This window comes from Macaca fascicularis, chromosome 9 (assembly GCF_037993035.2).
Source record: "Macaca fascicularis isolate 582-1 chromosome 9, T2T-MFA8v1.1".
NCBI lineage: Eukaryota > Metazoa > Chordata > Mammalia > Primates > Cercopithecidae > Macaca > Macaca fascicularis.
Window position 1 is genome coordinate 68,639,379 of NC_088383.1, and position 19,171 is coordinate 68,658,549.

Here is a 19,171-nt window from a genome sequence, read left to right on the forward strand (position 1 = left end):
CTGTCCCTAAGTTTCCCCAATTTTGGCATTTTGCATTAGTGTAGTTAGTACATGCGTTACAATTAGCGAGCCAATGTGGATGCATTAGTATTAACTATAATGCATAGTTTACATTAAGGTTCAGTCTTGGTGGTGTATTTTCTGTGAGTTTTGATGCAGGTAATGACATGTACCACCATTATAATATCATACACAGTAGTTTCACTGCTCTAAACATTCCCTATGCTCCCCATATTTATCCAAGCCCCTGGCAACAACTGATCCTTTTACTGCCTCCAGGCTTGTGTGTTTTCCAGAATGCCATAGAGTTGGAATCACAGAGTATATAGAGTGGCTTCTTCACTTGCTAATATACACTTAAGGTTCCTCCACGTCATTTCAGTTCTTTTTAGTGCTAATTAATATTCCGTTGTCTGGGTGTACCACAAGAGATATATTTTTAACAATGAATTTTTACTTTTATGTTTAATATTTTAAAAAATACTCAAGACATTATGCAGGTGATTTCCTTTTTTTTTTTTTTTGAGACAGAGCCTTGCTCTGTCACCCAGGCTAGAGTGCAGTGGTGTGATCTCACTTCACTGCAATCTCCATCTCCTGGGTTCAAGTGATTCTCCTGCCTCAGCCTCCCAAGTAGCTGGGACTACTGGTGCATGCCACCGTGCCTGGCTTATTTTTATAACTTCAGTAGAGACGGGGTTTCACCATATTGGTCAGGCTGGTCTTGAACTCCTGACCTCATGACCTGCCTGCCTCGGCCTCCCAAAGTGCTGGGATTACAGGCATGAACCACCGTGCCCGGCCCAGGTGATTTCAGAAAGTGTTCAAAGTTAATAAAACTTTGACTCTTCTTTGAGTTCAGAGTGACCAGGGCCATGAGAAAACTTCTCCCTTAGGAAGAAGCACATGTGTTTGTGTGTATGTGCGTCTCTGTCTGCCTGTCTCTTTTTTAAGGGGCAGGTGGCCCATTCCTGACCATTGCTTTACCTGTGGGAACGGTTTTCAGTGGCAGCTCCAAGTCCTGCCATCTCACTTTCTCTCTCACTCCTCTGCAATCCCTGCCTAGGTGTTCCCTCAGAGCTCCTCGTGGAGTGGCCAGAACATTTTTGAAAATATCAAAGACTCCGATAAGATGCTGAGTTTTCGAGCCCATGGCCCGGAAGTCCAGGCTCATAACAAACGGAATTTGATACAGCACAATAACTCCACGCAGACAGACATCTTCTACACGGACAGGCTGGAAGACAGGAAGGAGCCAGGCCCCCCAGGAGGCAGCAGCTCCTTTCTGCACAAGCCATTCCCTGGGGGACCCTTGCAGGTCTGCCCCCAGGCCTGTCCCAGTGCCTCTGAGCGTAGCCTGAGCTCCTTCCGCTCAGATGCCTCTGGGGACCGTGGCTTTGGGCTGGTGGATGTGCGTAGCCGGCGGCCACTGCTGCCCTTTGAGACAGAGGTGGGCCCCTGTGGGGTTGGGGAGGCCCCCCTGGACAAGGTGGACTCTGAAGGCTCCAACAGCGGCGGGACCTGGCCCAAGGCCGTGCTCAGCTCCACGGCAGCGCCTGAGAAGCTCTCCGTTTATAAGAAGCCAAAGCAAAGAAAGTCCATCTTTGACCCTAACACTTTCAAACGCCCCCAGACACCCCCCAAAATAGATTACCTGCTGCCAGGTCCTGGGCCTGCTCTCTCTCCCCAGCCCTCCAAGAGGGCAGGGCCTCTGACACCCCCAAAACCTCCCAGAAGGAGCGACTCCATTAAGTTCCAGCACAGGCTGGAGACTAGCTCCGAGTCAGAGGCCACTCTGGTGGGCAGCTCCCCATCCACTAGTCCCCCAAGTGCCCTGCCCCCCGATGTGGACCCCGGGGAGCCCATGCACGCATCACCCCCTCGCAAGGCCAGGGTCCGCATCGCTTCCAGCTACTACCCAGAAGGAGATGGGGACTCCTCCTACCTGCCGGCCAAGAAATCCTGTGATGAGGACCTCACCTCCCAGAAGGTGGACGAGCTGGGGCAGAAGCGTCGCCGGCCAAAATCTGCTCCCAGTTTTCGGCCTAAGCTTGCTCCAGTAGTGATTCCTGCTCAGTTCCTGGAGGTAGTGCTGAGCCCCAGGGTGCAGGGAGGGGGAGGCCTGGGGGGACAGTTGGCCAAAGGAGGGCTGCTGAGTGGCCCTGCACCAGTGTTCCAGGCTCCTGTTTAGCCTGGTACCTTTGCCTTTGCTGTTGGACTCAAGTGGGAAGTGGCCCAGCTAGGAGGTAGGTAAGTGGAGTGGAAATGCGTGGTAGTGGGAGTGTGACACAAGAGGGGAACATCTTCTTGGGCATAGCATTTGGTTTGCTTTTTTAATAAGAAGCTTTTGAACTTAAACAATAAAACCTAGGGCATGGACTTGCCTTGAAGGGCTAGGGAGATGAGGTGGCACATGTGAGGCTGAGTGGGCAGCAGGACGGCCTGATTGTGTGTGCTGTCATAGTTTCCAGAAGAGTGAGATTGCTGGGGACTGTGGAAAGCATCTCAGGCACCAGTCCACGCTGCTCACTGGGGACAGAGAGCTTCCCACAGGCCTGCACATCAGACAGAGTTGTATGTGCCTGATACACGTGTGCATTCTCACCTTTTACATGATCTCTATGTGAAAGATTCATTCTCTGTGGTTTTCTTCTGAAGTAAAGCTGCTCCCTTGCAGATGTGTAAGGCAACATGAATGGGCAACACTTCTCTCCAGCTGTCCCCTCCTGTGCCCCAGTGGGAGGAGCTGGTTCCTGGGACAGAAACTGGCTTGCAGAGCTGCCCAAGCGCTCTACTGTTTTCGTGTTTGTTTTTTCTTTTTTTCTCCAAAACGGAGTCTCGCTCTGTTACTCAGGCCTGAGTGCAGTGGTGCAGTCCTGGCTCACTGCAACTTCTGCCCCCTGAGTTCAAGCGATTCTCCTGCCTCAGCCTCCCAAGTAGCTGGGATTACAGGCACCCACTACCATGCCCAGGTAATTTTTGTATTTTTAGTAAAGATGGGGTTTCGCCATGTTGGCCAGGATGGTCTCAAACTCCTGACCTCAGGTGATCCGCCTGCCTCGGCCTCCCAAAGTGCTGGGATTACAGGTGTGAGCCACAGTGCCCAGCCATACTCCACTCTTTCTAGCAGACACTCTTGCCCTTGAATCTGCAGGAACAGAAGTGTGTCCCAGCCAGTGGAGAACTCTCCCCGGAGCTCCAGGAGTGGGCACCTTACTCACCTGGGCATTCCAGCCGGCATAGCAACCCCCCGCTATACCCTAGCAGGCCGTCTGTGGGTGAGTCAGCCAGCCAGGGCTGAGGGTCGGTGTAAACGCGGGATGGCTAGTCTCCAGGGAGAGGGGAGGCAGCATTTCAGAGAGCTGCCATGACTTTTCAGCCCTGAGGTCCAGGGAACTGGGAAATGCTGCCCTGTCTGGGATGGTTTGTCTTGTAGACATGACATGTCTAAGCTTGTCAAAATGCTTTCTCCCCTGGGAAATAGGAAGCATGAAAGAGACTTCCCCACTTTTTAGAGATGGAGACAGGCCAGGAGCCACAGGCACATTGTGAATTGATGGTTAAAACTCATCTCCCAAGTCCTTTTCCCAAAAGACTGGGGCTGCGTCCTGGGATACAGGGAAAAGGCTTGTTTAAGTCTAGGGCTGGCTGGGTCCTTTGGGGCGACTCTTCTCACCAAGCGCATTTCTAGGCACTGTTCCCCGGAGTTTGACCCCCAGCACCACCGTGAGCTCCATCCTGCGGAACCCCATCTACACTGTGCGTAGCCACAGGGTTGGCCCCTGCAGCTCTCCACCTGCGGCCCGAGATGCTGGCCCCCAGGGTTTGCATCCCAGGTATGTGAAGGCACCCTACGCTTCTCTGTACCCCAGCTGCCCAAGCCCGCCTGGACATGGAACCACTGGTGCATAAAGAGGCTCACTGGTGGAGAAGCTTCCTTGCCTGACTGGGAGGGGCTGGCTAGAGCAGCACAGGAAAGGGATCCTTAGGGCTGCTTTCTGAATTAATCAGCACAAGGTTTCAAAAGGTACTGAAGGACACGATAGTGATAGCAACTGATATTTGAGTGCTTATGTCCCAGCCACTGTGCCCAGACCTTTATGAATATCATTTCACCGAATCAACAGCAACCTCATGGGCTAAGTCCTGTTACTGTCTCTGTCTTCAAGATGAGGAAACGGATACTTCATAAGAGGGTGGGCTGGCTCCAGGCCACTGTTACTCATTCATTTGACAGATTTTTTTTGAGCACCTACTGCATGCCTTGGTCTATCCTAATTAGAAGAGAATACAATGCTGAACTAAACAGATTAGCTTCCAGCTCATGTGGTGTGGTTTTACAAATGTGGGAGGCAGACAGAAAAAAAATGAACGAAGTGATATCAGATGGTGACGAGAGGCTATGAAGGTGGTCAAACAGGGTGACAGGCTGGGCTGTGACTTGGAAGAGGGTGGCAAGTTAGAGTGGGTGGTCAGAAAGGGCCCTGTGGCAGCGGGGATGCTGCTGTGACCAGAAGGAGGAAAGAGGCCAGCCGCACAAGACCTGGACTGGAGCCTCCAGGGAGAAGGGCCATCAGTGCCAAGGCCAGGGTACCCGCGCACAGTGGTGGGAGCTTGGCAAAGGGACAGCGAGTCAGGAAGAGGTTTGAGGTCACAGGGACCTGCAGCCGTGATAAAAAGTTTGGATTTTATTCTAAGGACAGTGGAGACCACTGGAGAGTTTAAGCAGGGAAGAGATGTCATCTCATTGCATAGCCAGAAAAAGATGCTGTTGAGGCCTGGCCTCAGGGCAGCCTGACGTGGGCGATCCCTGCTCTGCCGTCCAGTTTCCTAGGCACACTGTCCTGAGTGAGGCACATAGGTCCCCTCCCCAGAGTCCTCTGTGCCCATCTTGTCCCTCCTTACCCACTTCCTGGGAGAATAGGTTCCCCCTCCCCGGGCCCACCCAGGTTCCAGAGCCTCTGTTTTTTATCACTTCCTCCTAGTGAGCCTAATCCTGACCCCATGGCTGAAGTGGGTATGACACTGGCCACCCCATGTGTGTGGCCTTTTCTACTGCTTGAAGGCTATCCTTGGCCGATCATCAGTGGCTCCTGGGCCTCCCTTCTGCCTGCTTGGGAAGCCTTGGCTGGTCTGTGTGTTTCTTCCCAGTGGCCACATCCGTTTCTGTTTCTCTTCCGGAACTCCTCACCTCTTGTTTTTACGCAGTGTCCAGCACCAGGGACGCCTGAGCCTGGACCTGAGCCACAGGGCCTGCAGCGACTACTCTGAGATGAGAGCCACCCACGGGTCCAACTCACTGCCCTCCAGCGCCCGCCTCGGTAACTGCACCATTTGGACTTTGTGCTGCCGCGGGTGCCAAGCTTTTCTTCTCTGCCTGCATCCTAATGTCCAGATCTGTGGGTGGGCTCCCCACACGAGCTCCTGTCACCTCCTGGGACTGAGCTCATTTCCCTACTGGGAAGGGCTGCTTCCTTCACGGGCCAGCGATGCCCATGCTGCTGTCAGAGCCATTGTTTTCGCCTTCTGCTTTCTGTGGGGCCCTTATGGTCATTCAGGTGATCGCTCAGCTAGGAGCCTTGCTCCCTGTCCCTGAGGTTGTTGGCCTCATTCTGGACTGTTTTATATGGCTCTTCATACATTTTTGTATGGAAAGTGAACCCCAGAGGAGAGTCAGACAGAGGTAGCCCTTGGCGATCTTGTGGGAGCAGATGGAGCCGCCGCTGTGTCACTTAGGCTGCTGTTCCGTGGCTGGAAGTGAGACTTGTGTGCCTCTGTTCTGGAGCAGTCTGTGCCTGCACAGTTTATTGAGATAAATGTTAAACGTCTGCTTCTCCTGACTGTTCCACATCAAGGCTCCCTTGGGAGTAAACAGCAGGGCCCAGCTTTGCGTTTATCATCCTGACTGGTAGCCTGGTGGAGAGGGAGGACAGCGTGGTGTTTAACCACAAGGCCTGAAGTTTTGTTCCCATATGGAACAATAGGTTCTTCGAGTAACTTGCAATTCAAGGCGGAACGCATTAAAATCCCATCAACACCAAGATATCCGCGGTCTGTCGTGGGCTCTGACAGAGGTAAGGACTTCTGGACACTCCCATCTGTCCTGCTTTTCCTGCAGTCTGATTCCTCATGGTGGAGTCTCTGGGCTTAGCTGAGAACTTCATAGTCATCTCAGTCAGTCAGTAAAAATTCACTGAACCCAGCAGTAGGCCTGGTGATGTGGGAGGTAGGGGGCAACGCAGAGCCCAGCATCGAACTCCAGACTATGCAATGCAGTGGGGATAGGCTGCCTCTTGATCTTGGCTGTTGGGGAAGTGAGATGGGGGTTCACAACGGCATTACCTGCTCCTCTCTGCAGGTTCAGTGTCACATTCTGAATGCAGCACTCCTCCGCAGTCACCCCTGAACATCGACACCCTGTCCTCTTGTAGCCAGTCCCAGACCTCAGCGTCCACATTGCCCAGAATCGCTGTCAACCCCGCCTCCCTCGGGGAGCGGAGAAAGGACAGGTGAGTGTGGTGTCATCGGTGGCGTGGGTAAACCAGTGGACAGTGTGCACCCTGGCGGCGGGCCCGGGCTCTGCAGGGAAGGGTCTTAGTAGAAGCAGCAGGAGTAGCTTGGGTGTCCCAGCATTTGCCGGTATCACCAGTAAGTGCCATAGGGCACTGGATGCAGGGAGGTGGGGCACGTGTGGATGGCAAGGCAGGGAGCCCAGTGGACTCACAGTAGATGATGCTGGAAACGACCTGACGGTGATTGTGCCATCATGGCACCGTTTACACCGTCCTGGGCCCTTGTTCAAGCACTTTACATGTGGCTAAGTCACGAGATTCTTCCAGGGACCTTGTCAGTGTCGTTATTATTGTTATCCCTGTTTCACAGTTGAGGAAACTGGATCCAGACGTTGGAGTGACAGACCTGTGGCCACGTGGTTAGCGGCTGGCACCGGGACTCATTCTTACCCTTTGCTTTTCCCTCTCACTCGAAGCTTTCTGTTATGAAATAAAATATACACAGGAAGAAAGTGTATAAAGCATAAATGTACAGCCTAGCTTTTTACTGGTTCATTTTAGAATGCAGGTCCATCTTAGGTTTCAGGTTGACTGTAGGCTTGCTGTCTGTCCAGAGGCACCTCCTCTGTGGAGTCCGTCCCCCTGTGCACTATGCACACACATCCCTCTGTGTTGTTCCCCTAGACGAAACTTACTAGATTGTGTTTATATTTAATAGCTTCTGTCCAGATTGTAGATCTTAAAGAGCTCTGATTAAAATTAAACTTTATTTAATCACCAAAAGAAACACAGCTACTCTCGTTCATTTGAATCCAGAAAGCTGAGGCCTCTGTAGCTAGGAGCCTCAGCATGGGTGGGCCCTATATTAAGAAAATCTTTTTTGTTGTTGTTGTTGAGACAGTTTTGCTCTTGTCCCCCAGGCTGGAGTGCAGTGGTGCAATCTTGGCTCACTGCAATCTCCGCCTCCCCAGTTCAAGTGATTCTCTTGCCTCAGCCTCCCGAGTGGCTGGGATTACAGGCGCCCACCACCACGCCTGGCTAATTCGCGTATTTTTGGTGGAGACGGGGTTTCACCATGTTGGTCAAGCTGGTCTTGAACTCCTGACCTCAGGTGATCCGTGGGCCTTGGCCTCCCAAAATGTTGGGATTACAGACGTGAGCCACCGCACCCAGCCAGAGAAAATCTTATATTTGACTTGAAAATCTGAACTTAAAAGGCAACAAACCAGAGAACCTGAGGGGTAACAGAAAGACACCAAAACTCAGCGGCCTGGCCCCAATAGGGGAATTGGGTGTAACTCATAGGAAGTGCTGACGGAGCTCTTACCATGTGGCACGTGCAGGAGCATGCTGGCCTGTTTTACTCAGCCCCGGCCCTGGCCACGGAGAGGACGGGACTTTCCCCAAGTGAAGTGGGTTCTTCAGTTGTGGAAAGGGCCTTGCCACCCACTGTCAGGCATTCCCTTAGCTCCTTGCAGGGCATGGAGAGCCAGGACCTGCTCCAGAAGGGAGAAAAATGTGAGTGACTCCTGCCCTCATGGTAGTTAGGATCCGATTGGAGATGAAATTTGACATGTGTGACCTGACTGAGCAACAGCTTTCTTTTTAAAAACAGCCCTGTTTCCCAGATTCTGAAGTATAGTATTTTATATTTGTTATGGAAAATCGGGGACATAGAAAAGTAGGAAGAAGGCTGAGTGCGGTGGTTCATGCCTATAATCCCAGCACTTTGGGAGGCTGAGGCAGGTGGATCACCTGAGGTCAGGAATTCGAGACCAGCCTGGCCAACATGGTGAAACCCCCATCTCTACTAAAAATACAAAAATTAGCCAGGCATGGTGGCGGGCGCCTGTAGTCCCTGCTACTCGGGAGGCTGAGGCAGGAGAATTGCTTGAACCCGGGAGGCGGAGGTTGTAGTGAGCTGAGATCGCAGCACTGCACTCCAGCCTGGGTGACAGAGTAAGACTCCGTCTCAAAAAATAAAAAGCAGACAAGTAGAGAGAAGAAAAAAGTCACAGATAATCTCTTCAACAAGAGATTCAATTGCCTTTACCCTTTGGAAATATATATGTATATATATTACATGCTTTATTATTTATGTACATAATTACATCTCCCTTAATGTTATGTTTTTAGCTATTTGTGATAGTTTAAGTATACTTTATAAACCTCTTTTGAGAAGCAGCTATTGTTTAGAGAAAACTTTGCATATTATAAACAATTCAAATAATTCAGAAGACTAAAAAGTAAAGATTATCTCTGGCTAGGTGAGATAGCTTATGCCTGTAATCCCAACACTTTGGGTGGTTGAGATGGGCGGATCACCTGAGGTCAGGAGTTTGAAACCAGCCTGGCCAACATGGTGAAACCCCGTCTCTACTAAAAACAAAAATTAGCTGGGCATGATGGTGCACACCTGTAATCCCAGCTACTTGGGAGGCTGAGGCAGGAGAATTGTTGGAATCTGGGAGGTGGAGGTTGCAGTGAGCTGAGATCATGCCACTGCACTCCAGCCTGGGTGACAGAGCGAGAATCCGTCTCCAAAAAAAAAAAAAAAAAAGAAAAAAAGATTATCTCAGATCCCCTCACCTGGAGACACCATTGCTAACACTTGGTAATGTCCTGCGTAAGAAGCCTCCTTGTGCATAAATCTACGCATACTTGTGTATGCAGATGCAGATAAATATAAGTAAAATGATGCCGATCGGGCCTCCCCACCCCGTGGTGCGTCCCTTACATCTTTGCATGTCGCTGGAACCTGAGAACCTGCTTCAGATCGTCATTCTGTCGTGTGGCTATTGCTGTGACTTAGTCGCTTGCTCTTTTATTGTGATAACACCTGTTGTATGGAGGTGGACCTCTTTCTGCTCTGGGTCTCTGTTTCATCATCTAAGGCTGGAGCAGGAGGGTGATCTGGGGGTGGCTGTGTGCTGAGGGCTCTGCAGCTGTCCACAGCACGGGGCTCTAATCCGTGTTGCATCGAAAGGGACTGTGGGTGTAGGCTGGGGTGGATCTGTCTGAGCTGGAGGGTCAAGGGAGGACTTCTAGAGTGGGCAAGTTTGGGAAGTGGGAACACTTTGGAGGGTGGGATAAAGCAGGGACAACTCAAGAATAATTTTAATCTCCTCTTCCCAAGAGGGCTGGGCCACAGGGCCGCAGGCTGAGAGTGCCAATCGGGAAGCTGCTCTGCCTCCAGGTGGCTGGGGTGGGGTGGTTTAGGTGCCTCCCTGCTGGAATCTATCCCGACCATGTGCTGTAGAGGGGACCTGGACTGGCCCCCTCAGCCTTTGGCTATATGGTTTTATCCTGTGAGGAAAAGCTCAGGTGTCCACACCGTGGAGGAATGAGGCCCTGGGCGGCATGAAGTCCCGACGGGAGGCTCCGCATCACTCGACTGTCTTTTCCGTTATGTTCCAGGTGTCTCTGATTGTCTTTCTCCTCTGAGCGTCCCTTCTTTCTAACCTTTGTCACCTTCCAGATGTCTCTGCCACCACAGATCTCTTCTGAGGCTGCCCGTGGCCACCAGGCCCAGGCCTTCCACCATGCGGTTGGCTTGCCCAGAGGCTCCCCACCGAGCCCCTGCCCCAGTGCCCTTGGGTACACTGGACAGCCCCAGGGCAGCAAGTGCATGACTGCAACCTTGCTCCTAGCTGCCTCCTCCCTTTACAAAGGCTTGGGTCTGCAGCGGCTTAATTTCCATGACCAGTTTGCATCACTCTGTGTAGCCAGTAAACATAAAAATGGATTATTTTCTGTTGCCCCCTCAGGATGGAATGTCATCCCAAGAGCCATCTCTTTTCCTCGGAGGGCATCTCGAGCCCCCCGGAGTTTTTGTAATTGCATATTGTGGGGCAGCTTCTCTCCCATAATGAAAATCTGCGTGTATCAGTGTTGATAGTTCACACAGATCGTTCTCTGTGTCTTTGGCCTGGGTGGTTGCGTGTCTGGGTGTGCTGGCTCGTGTTGCGTGAGGCTGTGGGAATGTGGTCCTTTGTCACACAGGGGTAGGCCCACCGTGTCCCCATGTAGCTGTGTCACAATGGGAGCATCCAGGCTTGGGGCCCTTTCTGCACTGCCTGATTGGAGAACTCAGGCTCTCCCCAACCCTGTTGTTTGACCCTGAGTCCCCGAAACTTTTGACTTTTCCTTAGGCCTTATGTGGAGGAGCCACGCCACGTGAAGGTGCAGAAGGGCTCAGAGCCACTGGGCATCTCCATCGTGAGTGGAGAGAAGGGTGGCATCTATGTCTCCAAGGTGACCGTGGGGAGCATCGCTCACCAGGCTGGCCTGGAGTACGGGGATCAGTTACTGGAGGTGAGAGGGAGCTGCCCTCCTGCATGGCGCCCATGGAAACCTGCCCTTCTTCCCCCCTCCTCCTCCTAGGGAACCGCAGTGCTCCCAAGTCCCTAGGGCCTCCTCCCTGTCCACAGCCCCGACTCCATCACTGAGCCCCGACTCCATCACTGAGCCCCTCCTGATGTTTCCCCAGTTCAATGGCATAAACCTGCGGAGCGCCACGGAGCAGCAGGCGCGGCTCATCATCGGGCAGCAGTGTGATACCATCACCATCCTGGCCCAGTACAACCCCCACGTGCACCAGCTCAGCAGCCACTCTCGGTCCAGGTGAGCGCGGGCCTCCCCGGGCCGTCTGGGCTGGGGGTGGAGAGGTGGGTGTGGCAGCACTCCACTCATTGCAGGGGGACTCAGGGTGACAGCTGCAAGTTCTGAGGATCCTACTGCTGCTAAAGAGAGAATTGACCAGCCCTGGATTTTGGAAAAGGGGCATATAGAGAGAGGCTGTCTTCTCCTGAAATGGGGTGTGAAAACAGATGGCTGTGGTCCCCCTGAACAGCAGCGGCCTGTGGTAGCCAGGAGCTGTGGCCCAGGGGGTGGATTCTCACTCAAAGTGTTTGGCTCCCTGTCCAGGAGCAGATGCTGTACACCTGTCTGTATCTGCCCCTGAGTTGTGGGTGGAAGGGCAGAAAAGAAGGGGAGGCACGCCCGGCAGTGCTGCGTCACAAGCTCAGCAGGAGAGATGGGATGCACAGGCAGAGGAAAAGGGACAGGACGCGCACAGCTCCCCGAGGCCAGATGCCTTTGGAGGGGGCCCCTGAGCTGAGGACAGGTGGAGGGGAGAGGACAGGTGGATGCTTTGGGGTGGATGTCATGGGTCCAGGCTTCTAATGTGTCTGTTCTGCTCAGGGCACAGGGTGCAGGGCTGTGTGACCCGGTCCCCATTTATAGCTCAGACCTAGTTGCCACAGGAGCGGGGGTGGCTCTGGGTATCTTTATACTGCTCCTTATCCCTCCTGTCCTCCGTCTCCAGCTCACACCTGGACCCTGCCGGTACCCACTCCACTCTCCAGGGCAGCGGCACCACCACCCCGGAGCATCCCTCTGTCGTTGACCCACTGATGGAGCAGGACGAGGGGCCTAGCACCCCCCCAGCCAAGCAGAGCAGCTCCAGGTCAGCAGATGTGTGCTGTGAGCCTTCCCTGTGTCCACTTCGGCTGGGTGGGGCTGAGCACATTCTCCAAGTGGCGTGGGCACTGGGCAGCTGGCCTCATATGCTGCAGGCCACACACCAGGTCTTCAGGAATTGGGCTGGGAGCACAGCATTCCTTTTTTCCCTCCCTGCTCTCTTTTCCTTTCTCTTTTTCTCCTGTTTTCTAATTGACTTGTTCTTTCCCCTGCATCTTCTCTTTCTCTTCTCCTTTTCTCATTCACTCGCTTTCTGAGTCTGTCTTTGGACACATTCCCACAGTCGTCACCCCGCCAGGCCCTGGGCTCTGGCCACCCACAGCAGTGCTTCCCTCAACGAGGTGGCAGACCAGTGCAGGGCACAGTGTGCAGCACAGTCAAAACTGCTGGCCGCCACGCAGGAAGATCACTGGAGTGTGGCAGGGGAGGTGGCAGCTGGATTAAAATGTTCAGGACAGGCAAGAGCCAGGGGTGGGCAAGTCCAGGCCAAGGGAGCAGCAGAGTTCAGGAGGAGGAAGAGCTGTGTCTCCAGCACTGAGAGGCCTTCACTAAGCCCTGGGCAGCATCTCACAGAATGAGGCCAGCTCTGCATTCTCTATACCAGAGTTTCACTGGGAACTTACCTGCTGCAAGGTTTTCCTCCCAGGCTGGCATCTCCCCTGAAGCCCTCTTTATCTGTTTCCATCGCTGTCCCATCTCTCTCCCTCCATGTGTTCAGCAGCTTACTTTCAGCTTCCCTCCCTTGATTGTAAGTGCCTTGATGGCAAGGGGTTCCTCTTCACGAGTTAGCAGTTCCTTGGTCTATAGAAGTTGCTTGGTAGACATTTGCTGAATGCATTGCTGTGCTCTGGACAGTGAGGCCAACTTTACCTTTCCTTAGGAAGAACTAAGGAAAATGGGTGTGATCCCCATGGGAGAGAGGCCATCCTGATCTCTAAGGCATGAGATTGATAGCCGGGCCTGGAGCCTGGGTTTTGACTCCCCATTCAACTGACTTTGGACCTGGGGTCTTGCCTTCATCTCCAGTGCACCTCAGCATCCTGCCCTGAACGCCGAGCCAGTAGAACTGGTGGCCACCTCTCAGCCCCCTGTGGTTCTGAGAACCCAGGAAGCAGGCAGAAAGCGATTAAGACCCTGGCCACTGCTTTGTCTTTTTGTGCCTCCTCCCTCCTTGTGCACAGTTGAGGAACTTTGTTTTGTTTCCTGAAAGGATCGCGGGAGATACCAACAAGAAGACCCTGGAGCCACGCGTTGTCTTCATCAAAAAGTCCCAGCTGGAGCTTGGGGTGCACTTGTGTGGTGGGAACCTGCATGGGGTGTTTGTGGCTGAGGTGGAGGATGACAGTCCTGCCAAGGGTCCTGACGGCCTCGTGCCAGGGGACCTCATCCTGGAGGTGAGTTCTGAGCTGCTGAGTAGGCCAGGCCTCCATCTACCTGCCCCAGGTGGCTTGCTGCCATCTCAGGTGGCACCAAAGACAGAGGAGTACAGCCTCTCATCTGGTGAGCCAGTCAGGGCTGACTTCTGTTGTTGTTGAGGCAGAGTCTTGCTCTGTTGCTCAGACTGGATTGCACTGGCACAATCTCGGCTCACTGCAACCTTCACTTCCCAGGTTCAAGCGGTTCTTCTGCCTCAGCCTTCCGAGTAGCTGGGACTACAGGCGTGTGCCACAATACCAAGCTAATTTTTATATTTTTAGTAGAGACCAGATTTCACCATGTTGCCCAGGCTGGTCTCAAACTCCTGACCTCAAGTGATCTGCCCGCCTTGGCCTTCCAAAGTGCTATGATGACAGGCATGAGCTACCGTGCCCAGCCTCAGGGTTGATTTTTTTTTTTGAGACGGAGTTTTGCTCTTGTTGCCCACACTGGAGTACAGTGGCACAATCTTGGTTCACTGCAACTTCTGCCTCCCAGGTTCAAGCGATTCTCCTGCCTCAGCCACCTGAGTAGCTGAGATTACAGGTGCGCACCAACACGCCCAGCTAATTTTGTTTTGTATTTTTAGTAGAGACGGGGTTTTATCACATTGGACAGGCTGGTCTCAAACTCCTGACCTCAGGTGATCCACCTGCCTTGGCCTCCCAAAATACAGGGATTACAGGCGTGAGCCACTGTGCCTGGCCAGGGTTGATTTTTAATCCCTGTAAACCCAGAATTCTGCCAAGCCCCTTTGAGCAGGTCCCTGTGAAGCCAGGTAGGCCATCGAGGGAACCTGAGGGCAGAGCCTTGGCTCAGGCCCTGGGCACCAGGAGGTGCTTGCCCTCAGGTGGTGTAGCTGCAGGACTGTTCTGATGAGAGAGGATGGTTTTTCTCTGTGGTCTCCTGCCTCATGGGGGAGATGGTTTGTGAGAATATAAAGGCACAAGTTGGGCTGGGCTTGGTGGCTCACACCTGTAATCCCAGAACTTTAGGAGGCCAAGGTGGGAGAATTGCTTGAGCCCAGGAGTTCAAGACCAGCCTGGGCAACATAGTGAGACCTTATCTTTACAAAAAACAAAACAAAATTCAGCCAGGCATGGTGGAGTGTGCCTGTAGTCCCAGCTACTCTGGAGGCTGAGGTGGGAGGATCACTTGAGCTTAGGAGGTCTGGGCTACAGTGAGCTGTGATTGCACTACTGCACTCAGTCTGTGTGACAGAGGGGAGACCCTGTTTCAAAAAATAAATAAATAAAAGCACAGGTAGCATCAGCAAGAGGAAGGGCCCTATTCTGAAAAGCCCAGACTTGTTGGTCACCAGAACAGGGTTTTTCCTGGATAAGCTGTCAAGGGCAGAGCAGCCACTTGGCAGAGGACCTGATGTCCAGGGAGCATGCACGGGAGCTGGAGGCCGGGGAGACCGTGAAGACTCAGCCCTTTCTGCAGAGGGGAGGCAGGCAGAGTCTCAGTTAAGGAGGGATGTGGAATTTCTGCCATATGGTCAGCACTGGCCCCTCTCGAATGCCCATGCTGTCCCCTGGCTTCTGCCTTCTGACACATCCACCCCCATCCCTGGCAGTATGGCAGCCTGGACATGCGGAATAAGACAGTGGAGGAGGTCTACGTGGAAATGCTGAAGCCCAGGGATGGCGTCCGCCTGAAGGTGCAGTACCGCCCCGAGGAGTTCACGAAGGCCAAGGGCCTGCCTGGCGACAGCTTCTACATCAGGTACCAGTGGCTGGGGAATCAGTGGGAGATTTGGGGACAGAGGACAGGCTTTCATTGGAGATTCTCTTCCTGGTAAATGGCTGTCTGTTTTTTGCCCCACAAGGCTGGGGCCATGATCATCATTCCTTGACACTCAAATCTGCACACTTATTTATGGTGAGATGATTGTGACTTAGAACAACCTTTAGGGCTTAAACAGGTGGGCTCCTTTAGGGCTTAAGGCCTGGAGAATTTGGAGGCAGTCAAGCCCCATTTTCCTGTGTGCTGTGCTCCTTTTTTTCTGGTGTCCCCCAAGCCAGGTTTGCAGATCCCTCTGCAGTGTGTGTGGACTTCCAGGCATCTTCAGTGCCCTTACTACTGTATGAAATGCTGTGGGCATTTAGGGATGGCAGCAGGCTTTCTAGGAGGAGCTCAGAGCTTTCTTCTCATTTCCTAAGATCCGAGATCACAGAAAGCATGAGAACACTGATGCGGTACAACTCCCTGTCTCTAGGGTAGGAGATGACATGTTTCCATCCTAGGGAGATTCCAGTCTGTGGGAACCAGGGGCCTGGGCTTCGAGGAGGGAGGCAACTGGGAAAGGCCACCTGGAAAGGGAAGTTATGGCCTCAGATCTTGGCGAGTTCTTTCTGATGGGGATGTGCCCTCAGTGTTAGGGGAGCAAAGGCAGTCTTTGTCCCTTTATGTAAAACACAGGGCTCCCCACTTTGAGAATCACCACCTCGGAGGTTCCTGATCAAGTTTGGAGATAGCTCAAAGCAGAATATCAGCCTTAGGGGCCTGGCCACAGAAGGCACCTTGTTTGTCCTCGGTGGCCAGAGCCGCCTGATCATGTTCCCTCTGTGCTGTGGTCCAGGGCCCTGTACGACCGGCTGGCAGATGTGGAGCATGAGCTGAGCTTTAAGAAGGATGACATTCTCTACGTGGATGACACCTTGCCCCAGGGCACGTTTGGGTCCTGGATGGCTTGGCAGCTGGACGAGAATGCCCAGAAGATCCAGCGTGGGCAGATTCCCAGCAAATATGTGTAAGTGTTCTCTGGGTCTGGGGCCGGGTGGGGCAGGGGTCGCTGAGGGCCACCAGCCGTGGAGCTGTCCCATGGGAGGGGGCTGGGGCCAGGGCTGCCAGAGGAGGGATTCTGCTTCTCATCCTAGCTTCTGCTCTCTACGTTTTGACAAAAGTGCTGGTCTAAAAAGCTGCTCCTAGTGTGAGTCAGTGCTGCATGGAGCACAGTGGTGGGTCAGGAGGCGTTACTTGTTTTAGAAAAATGGATTTATGGAGATACTTACGCCTTGCTGCTCCCTCACAGTGTACCATTCAGTGGTTTTCAGCATATTCATAGGTGTGTGCAGCCGACACCACAGTTAATTTTAGAGCATTTCCATCACCTCAAACAAACCCCAGACCCATTAGCTGTCAGCTGCTTATCCTACTGTCCTCCCACCCAGCCCTCAGCCCTAGGCAGCCACTACTTCACTTCTGATACCCACGGGTTTCCCTGTCTGGACTCCTGTGTGGATGGGATTGCATAGTGTAGCCTTTTGTCTGGCTCGTCACTGAGCATGTTTTCGAGGCAGCCTGCATCCCTGCATCATTTCCCTTCTATGGCAGGAAGTGTAACTCGTCGCCAAGTGAAGGCTGTGCTAGCAGTTCTTTTTGACACTGAGCTGAATATGCTGTAGTAGAAAAAATCACCTGCTCTGAGAGCTTGCCCTGGTGCTGGTGTTCGTGTTGCCCCACAGGATGTACCGAGGGGTCCCAGGGGCATGGGAGGAGATGTAGCCTTGAGACCTGCCAAGGAGTGTAGGGGGAGCCTGGTGCCTGGCCCACCCTTGCTTTTCTCACCAGGAAGGTCGGGTAGGGTAAGGCAGCAGGGTCTCGATGGCCCTGCCCAGCATTGTCCCCTGTGCCACAGGATGGACCAAGAATTCTCCAGGAGGCTCAGCATGTCTGAAGTCAAAGATGATAATAGCGCCACAAAGACACTGTCGGCGGCTGCACGCCGGTCCTTTTTTCGGAGGAAACACAAGCACAAACGCAGCGGATCCAAGGATGGGAAAGACCTACTCTCCTTGGATGCCTTTTCCAATGACTCCATTCCACTCTTTGAAGGCAAGTGGCCGAGCTCATTTTCCAGTGGGCTCTCCAGATGGGGTTTGCTGTGGATCCAGGAGCTCCACAACTGGGACTTAAAGAAAAGAGAGGCTTACTTTGCATTGTGCACAAGTCTGAAGGTGTGTGTCCGGCTTGGTTGGGGGTGCTGCCATCTTCAGAGCCACATCTATGGGGTGTGGCTTCTATCCTCCCGGTCACTGCCTGTCAGTGCAACCAGCACACCCCTGTTTCAGGCAGCGGGAGGAAGGAAGGGGTAAGGCAGAAGTGTGCCTCAGCTGAGCGTGCCTCTTTCAGCAGCTGTCTGGAAGCCCTAACCTGTGACTTCGACTTACATCTCATTGTCCGCTCACATGTGCAAGAGAGGTCAAAAAGGCATGTTTTGGCCAGGCACAGTAGCTCACACCTTTAATCCCAGCACTTCGGGAGGCCGAGGTGGGTGGATCACCTGAAGTCGGGAGTTCGAGACCAGCCTGGCCAACGTGGTGAAACCCTGTCTCTACTAAAAATACAAAAATTAGCCAGGTGTGGTGGCATGCGCCTGTAATCCCAGCTACTTGGGAGACTGAGGCAGGAAAATCGCCTGAACCCAGGAGGCGGAGGTTGCAGTGAGCCAAGATCGTTCCATTGTACTCTAGCCTGGGTGACAGAGCAAGATCCTGTCTCAAAAAATAATAATTAAAACAAGAAGAAAAGGCATGTTTCAGCTGGGTGTATTGCTGGCCTCAGTACGAGGTTCAGTTACTAAGGAAGAATGGAGGGATGGCTATTGGGTAGGCAGAAAGCAATCTCTGCTGAGTGCCTTGCTTGCCATTTGTTTTTAGGTTATTACAGGCTGCTTGGTAGTGACCAAGAGCCATCGGTTTCTGCAGAACGTCTGCATTTCTGGCCTCAGTCCTCTGTTCATTAACAACTCTTATATGATACTTCTGGGGCAAGATGCTAATCCTGGGCTGGAGTTGAGTAATAGGAGATGTCAGACATCCCCTAGTAAACAGTCCTTGTGGAAAGGATGCATTTGTCCTTTAAAGCAAGAGGTCGTTAGGAACGTGGCACCCAGGGCCCTGGTGTGTGTCTACTGTCCTAGAACATACCCTCCCTGGCAATCAGGTATGGGGGTGGCAGTGAGCAGCAGAGTGTAGGGCAGCTGGCTGCCTCCCTCCCTCCCTTCCCTTTTCACAATGAAGACCTTAGGCCTAGGGAGTTGAGTGGATCACACTGTAGTTCATGGCCCCCTGTCACTATCAGCTGGGACAAGGGTTGGCAAACTATTGGCCATGGACTGAGTCTGGACCACTGCCTATTTTTAGATGGTCTGTGAGCTAAACATGGGTTTTTACACTTTTTAAAATGTAAGATGTAAAAAATCTGTTAGCCCTTTGCTGCTAACAGTTGCTTAATTTTGCCGTTTTGCCTTCAAAGCCTAAAGTATTTACTATCTTGCCCCTTATAGAAAAAGTTTAGGCCAGGCATGGTGGCACACACCTGTAATCCCAGCACTTTGGGAGGCTGAGGTGGGTGGATCACTTGAGGCAGGGAGTTCAAGACCAGCCTAGCCAACATGGTGAAACCCTATCTCTACTAAAAAAAATACAAAAATTAGCCTGGTGTGGTGGCTCATGCCTGTAGTTCCAGCTACTGAAGAGGCTGAGGCAGGAAGATTGCTTCAGCCTGGGGGGTCAAAGCTGCAGTGAGCTGTGATCATGCTACTGCACTCTAGCCCCGGCAACAGAGTGAGACCCTGTCTCAAAAAAATAAAATAAAATAAATAAATAAATAAAGAAATAAAAATTGCCAACCTGTTATTCAAGGCAAGGTTTCTCTCTTATTTTGCTTTTTGGTTTTCCTTCACTCTCTTTGGTCTCCACTCTTGTGCCCTCTGCTCCTTTCTCTGCAGGTGCCATTTCCGGTATATTTGGCAT

General features: G+C 52.7%; 1 protein-coding gene across 6 annotated transcripts in view; it reads left to right on the forward strand.

Annotated features, from left to right (window-relative positions):
* Nucleotides 1-19,171, forward strand: part of DLG5 (discs large MAGUK scaffold protein 5) — a 148,804-nt gene that overhangs the window by 116,400 nt on the left and 13,233 nt on the right. For 4 of the 6 annotated variants that reach the window (XM_015456126.3, XM_005565351.3, XM_015456127.3 and 1 more), the window contains 13 exons: nucleotides 1,067-2,086; nucleotides 3,155-3,278; nucleotides 3,692-3,836; nucleotides 5,209-5,321; nucleotides 5,985-6,074; nucleotides 6,359-6,509; nucleotides 10,664-10,826; nucleotides 11,002-11,135; nucleotides 11,839-11,979; nucleotides 13,204-13,387; nucleotides 14,989-15,137; nucleotides 15,994-16,164; nucleotides 17,053-17,249. In XM_015456126.3, the coding sequence (XP_015311612.1) occupies nucleotides 1,067-2,086; nucleotides 3,155-3,278; nucleotides 3,692-3,836; nucleotides 5,209-5,321; nucleotides 5,985-6,074; nucleotides 6,359-6,509; nucleotides 10,664-10,826; nucleotides 11,002-11,135; nucleotides 11,839-11,979; nucleotides 13,204-13,387; nucleotides 14,989-15,137; nucleotides 15,994-16,164; nucleotides 17,053-17,249 (2,782 nt within the window). Of the gene's footprint in view, nucleotides 1-1,066; nucleotides 2,087-3,154; nucleotides 3,279-3,691; nucleotides 3,837-5,208; nucleotides 5,322-5,984; nucleotides 6,075-6,358; nucleotides 6,510-6,882; nucleotides 7,300-10,663; nucleotides 10,827-11,001; nucleotides 11,136-11,838; nucleotides 11,980-13,203; nucleotides 13,388-14,988; nucleotides 15,138-15,993; nucleotides 16,165-17,052; nucleotides 17,250-19,171 lie in introns of those variants that run through there. The other 2 variants (XM_074001713.1, XM_074001712.1) reach the window with 1 other exon arrangement.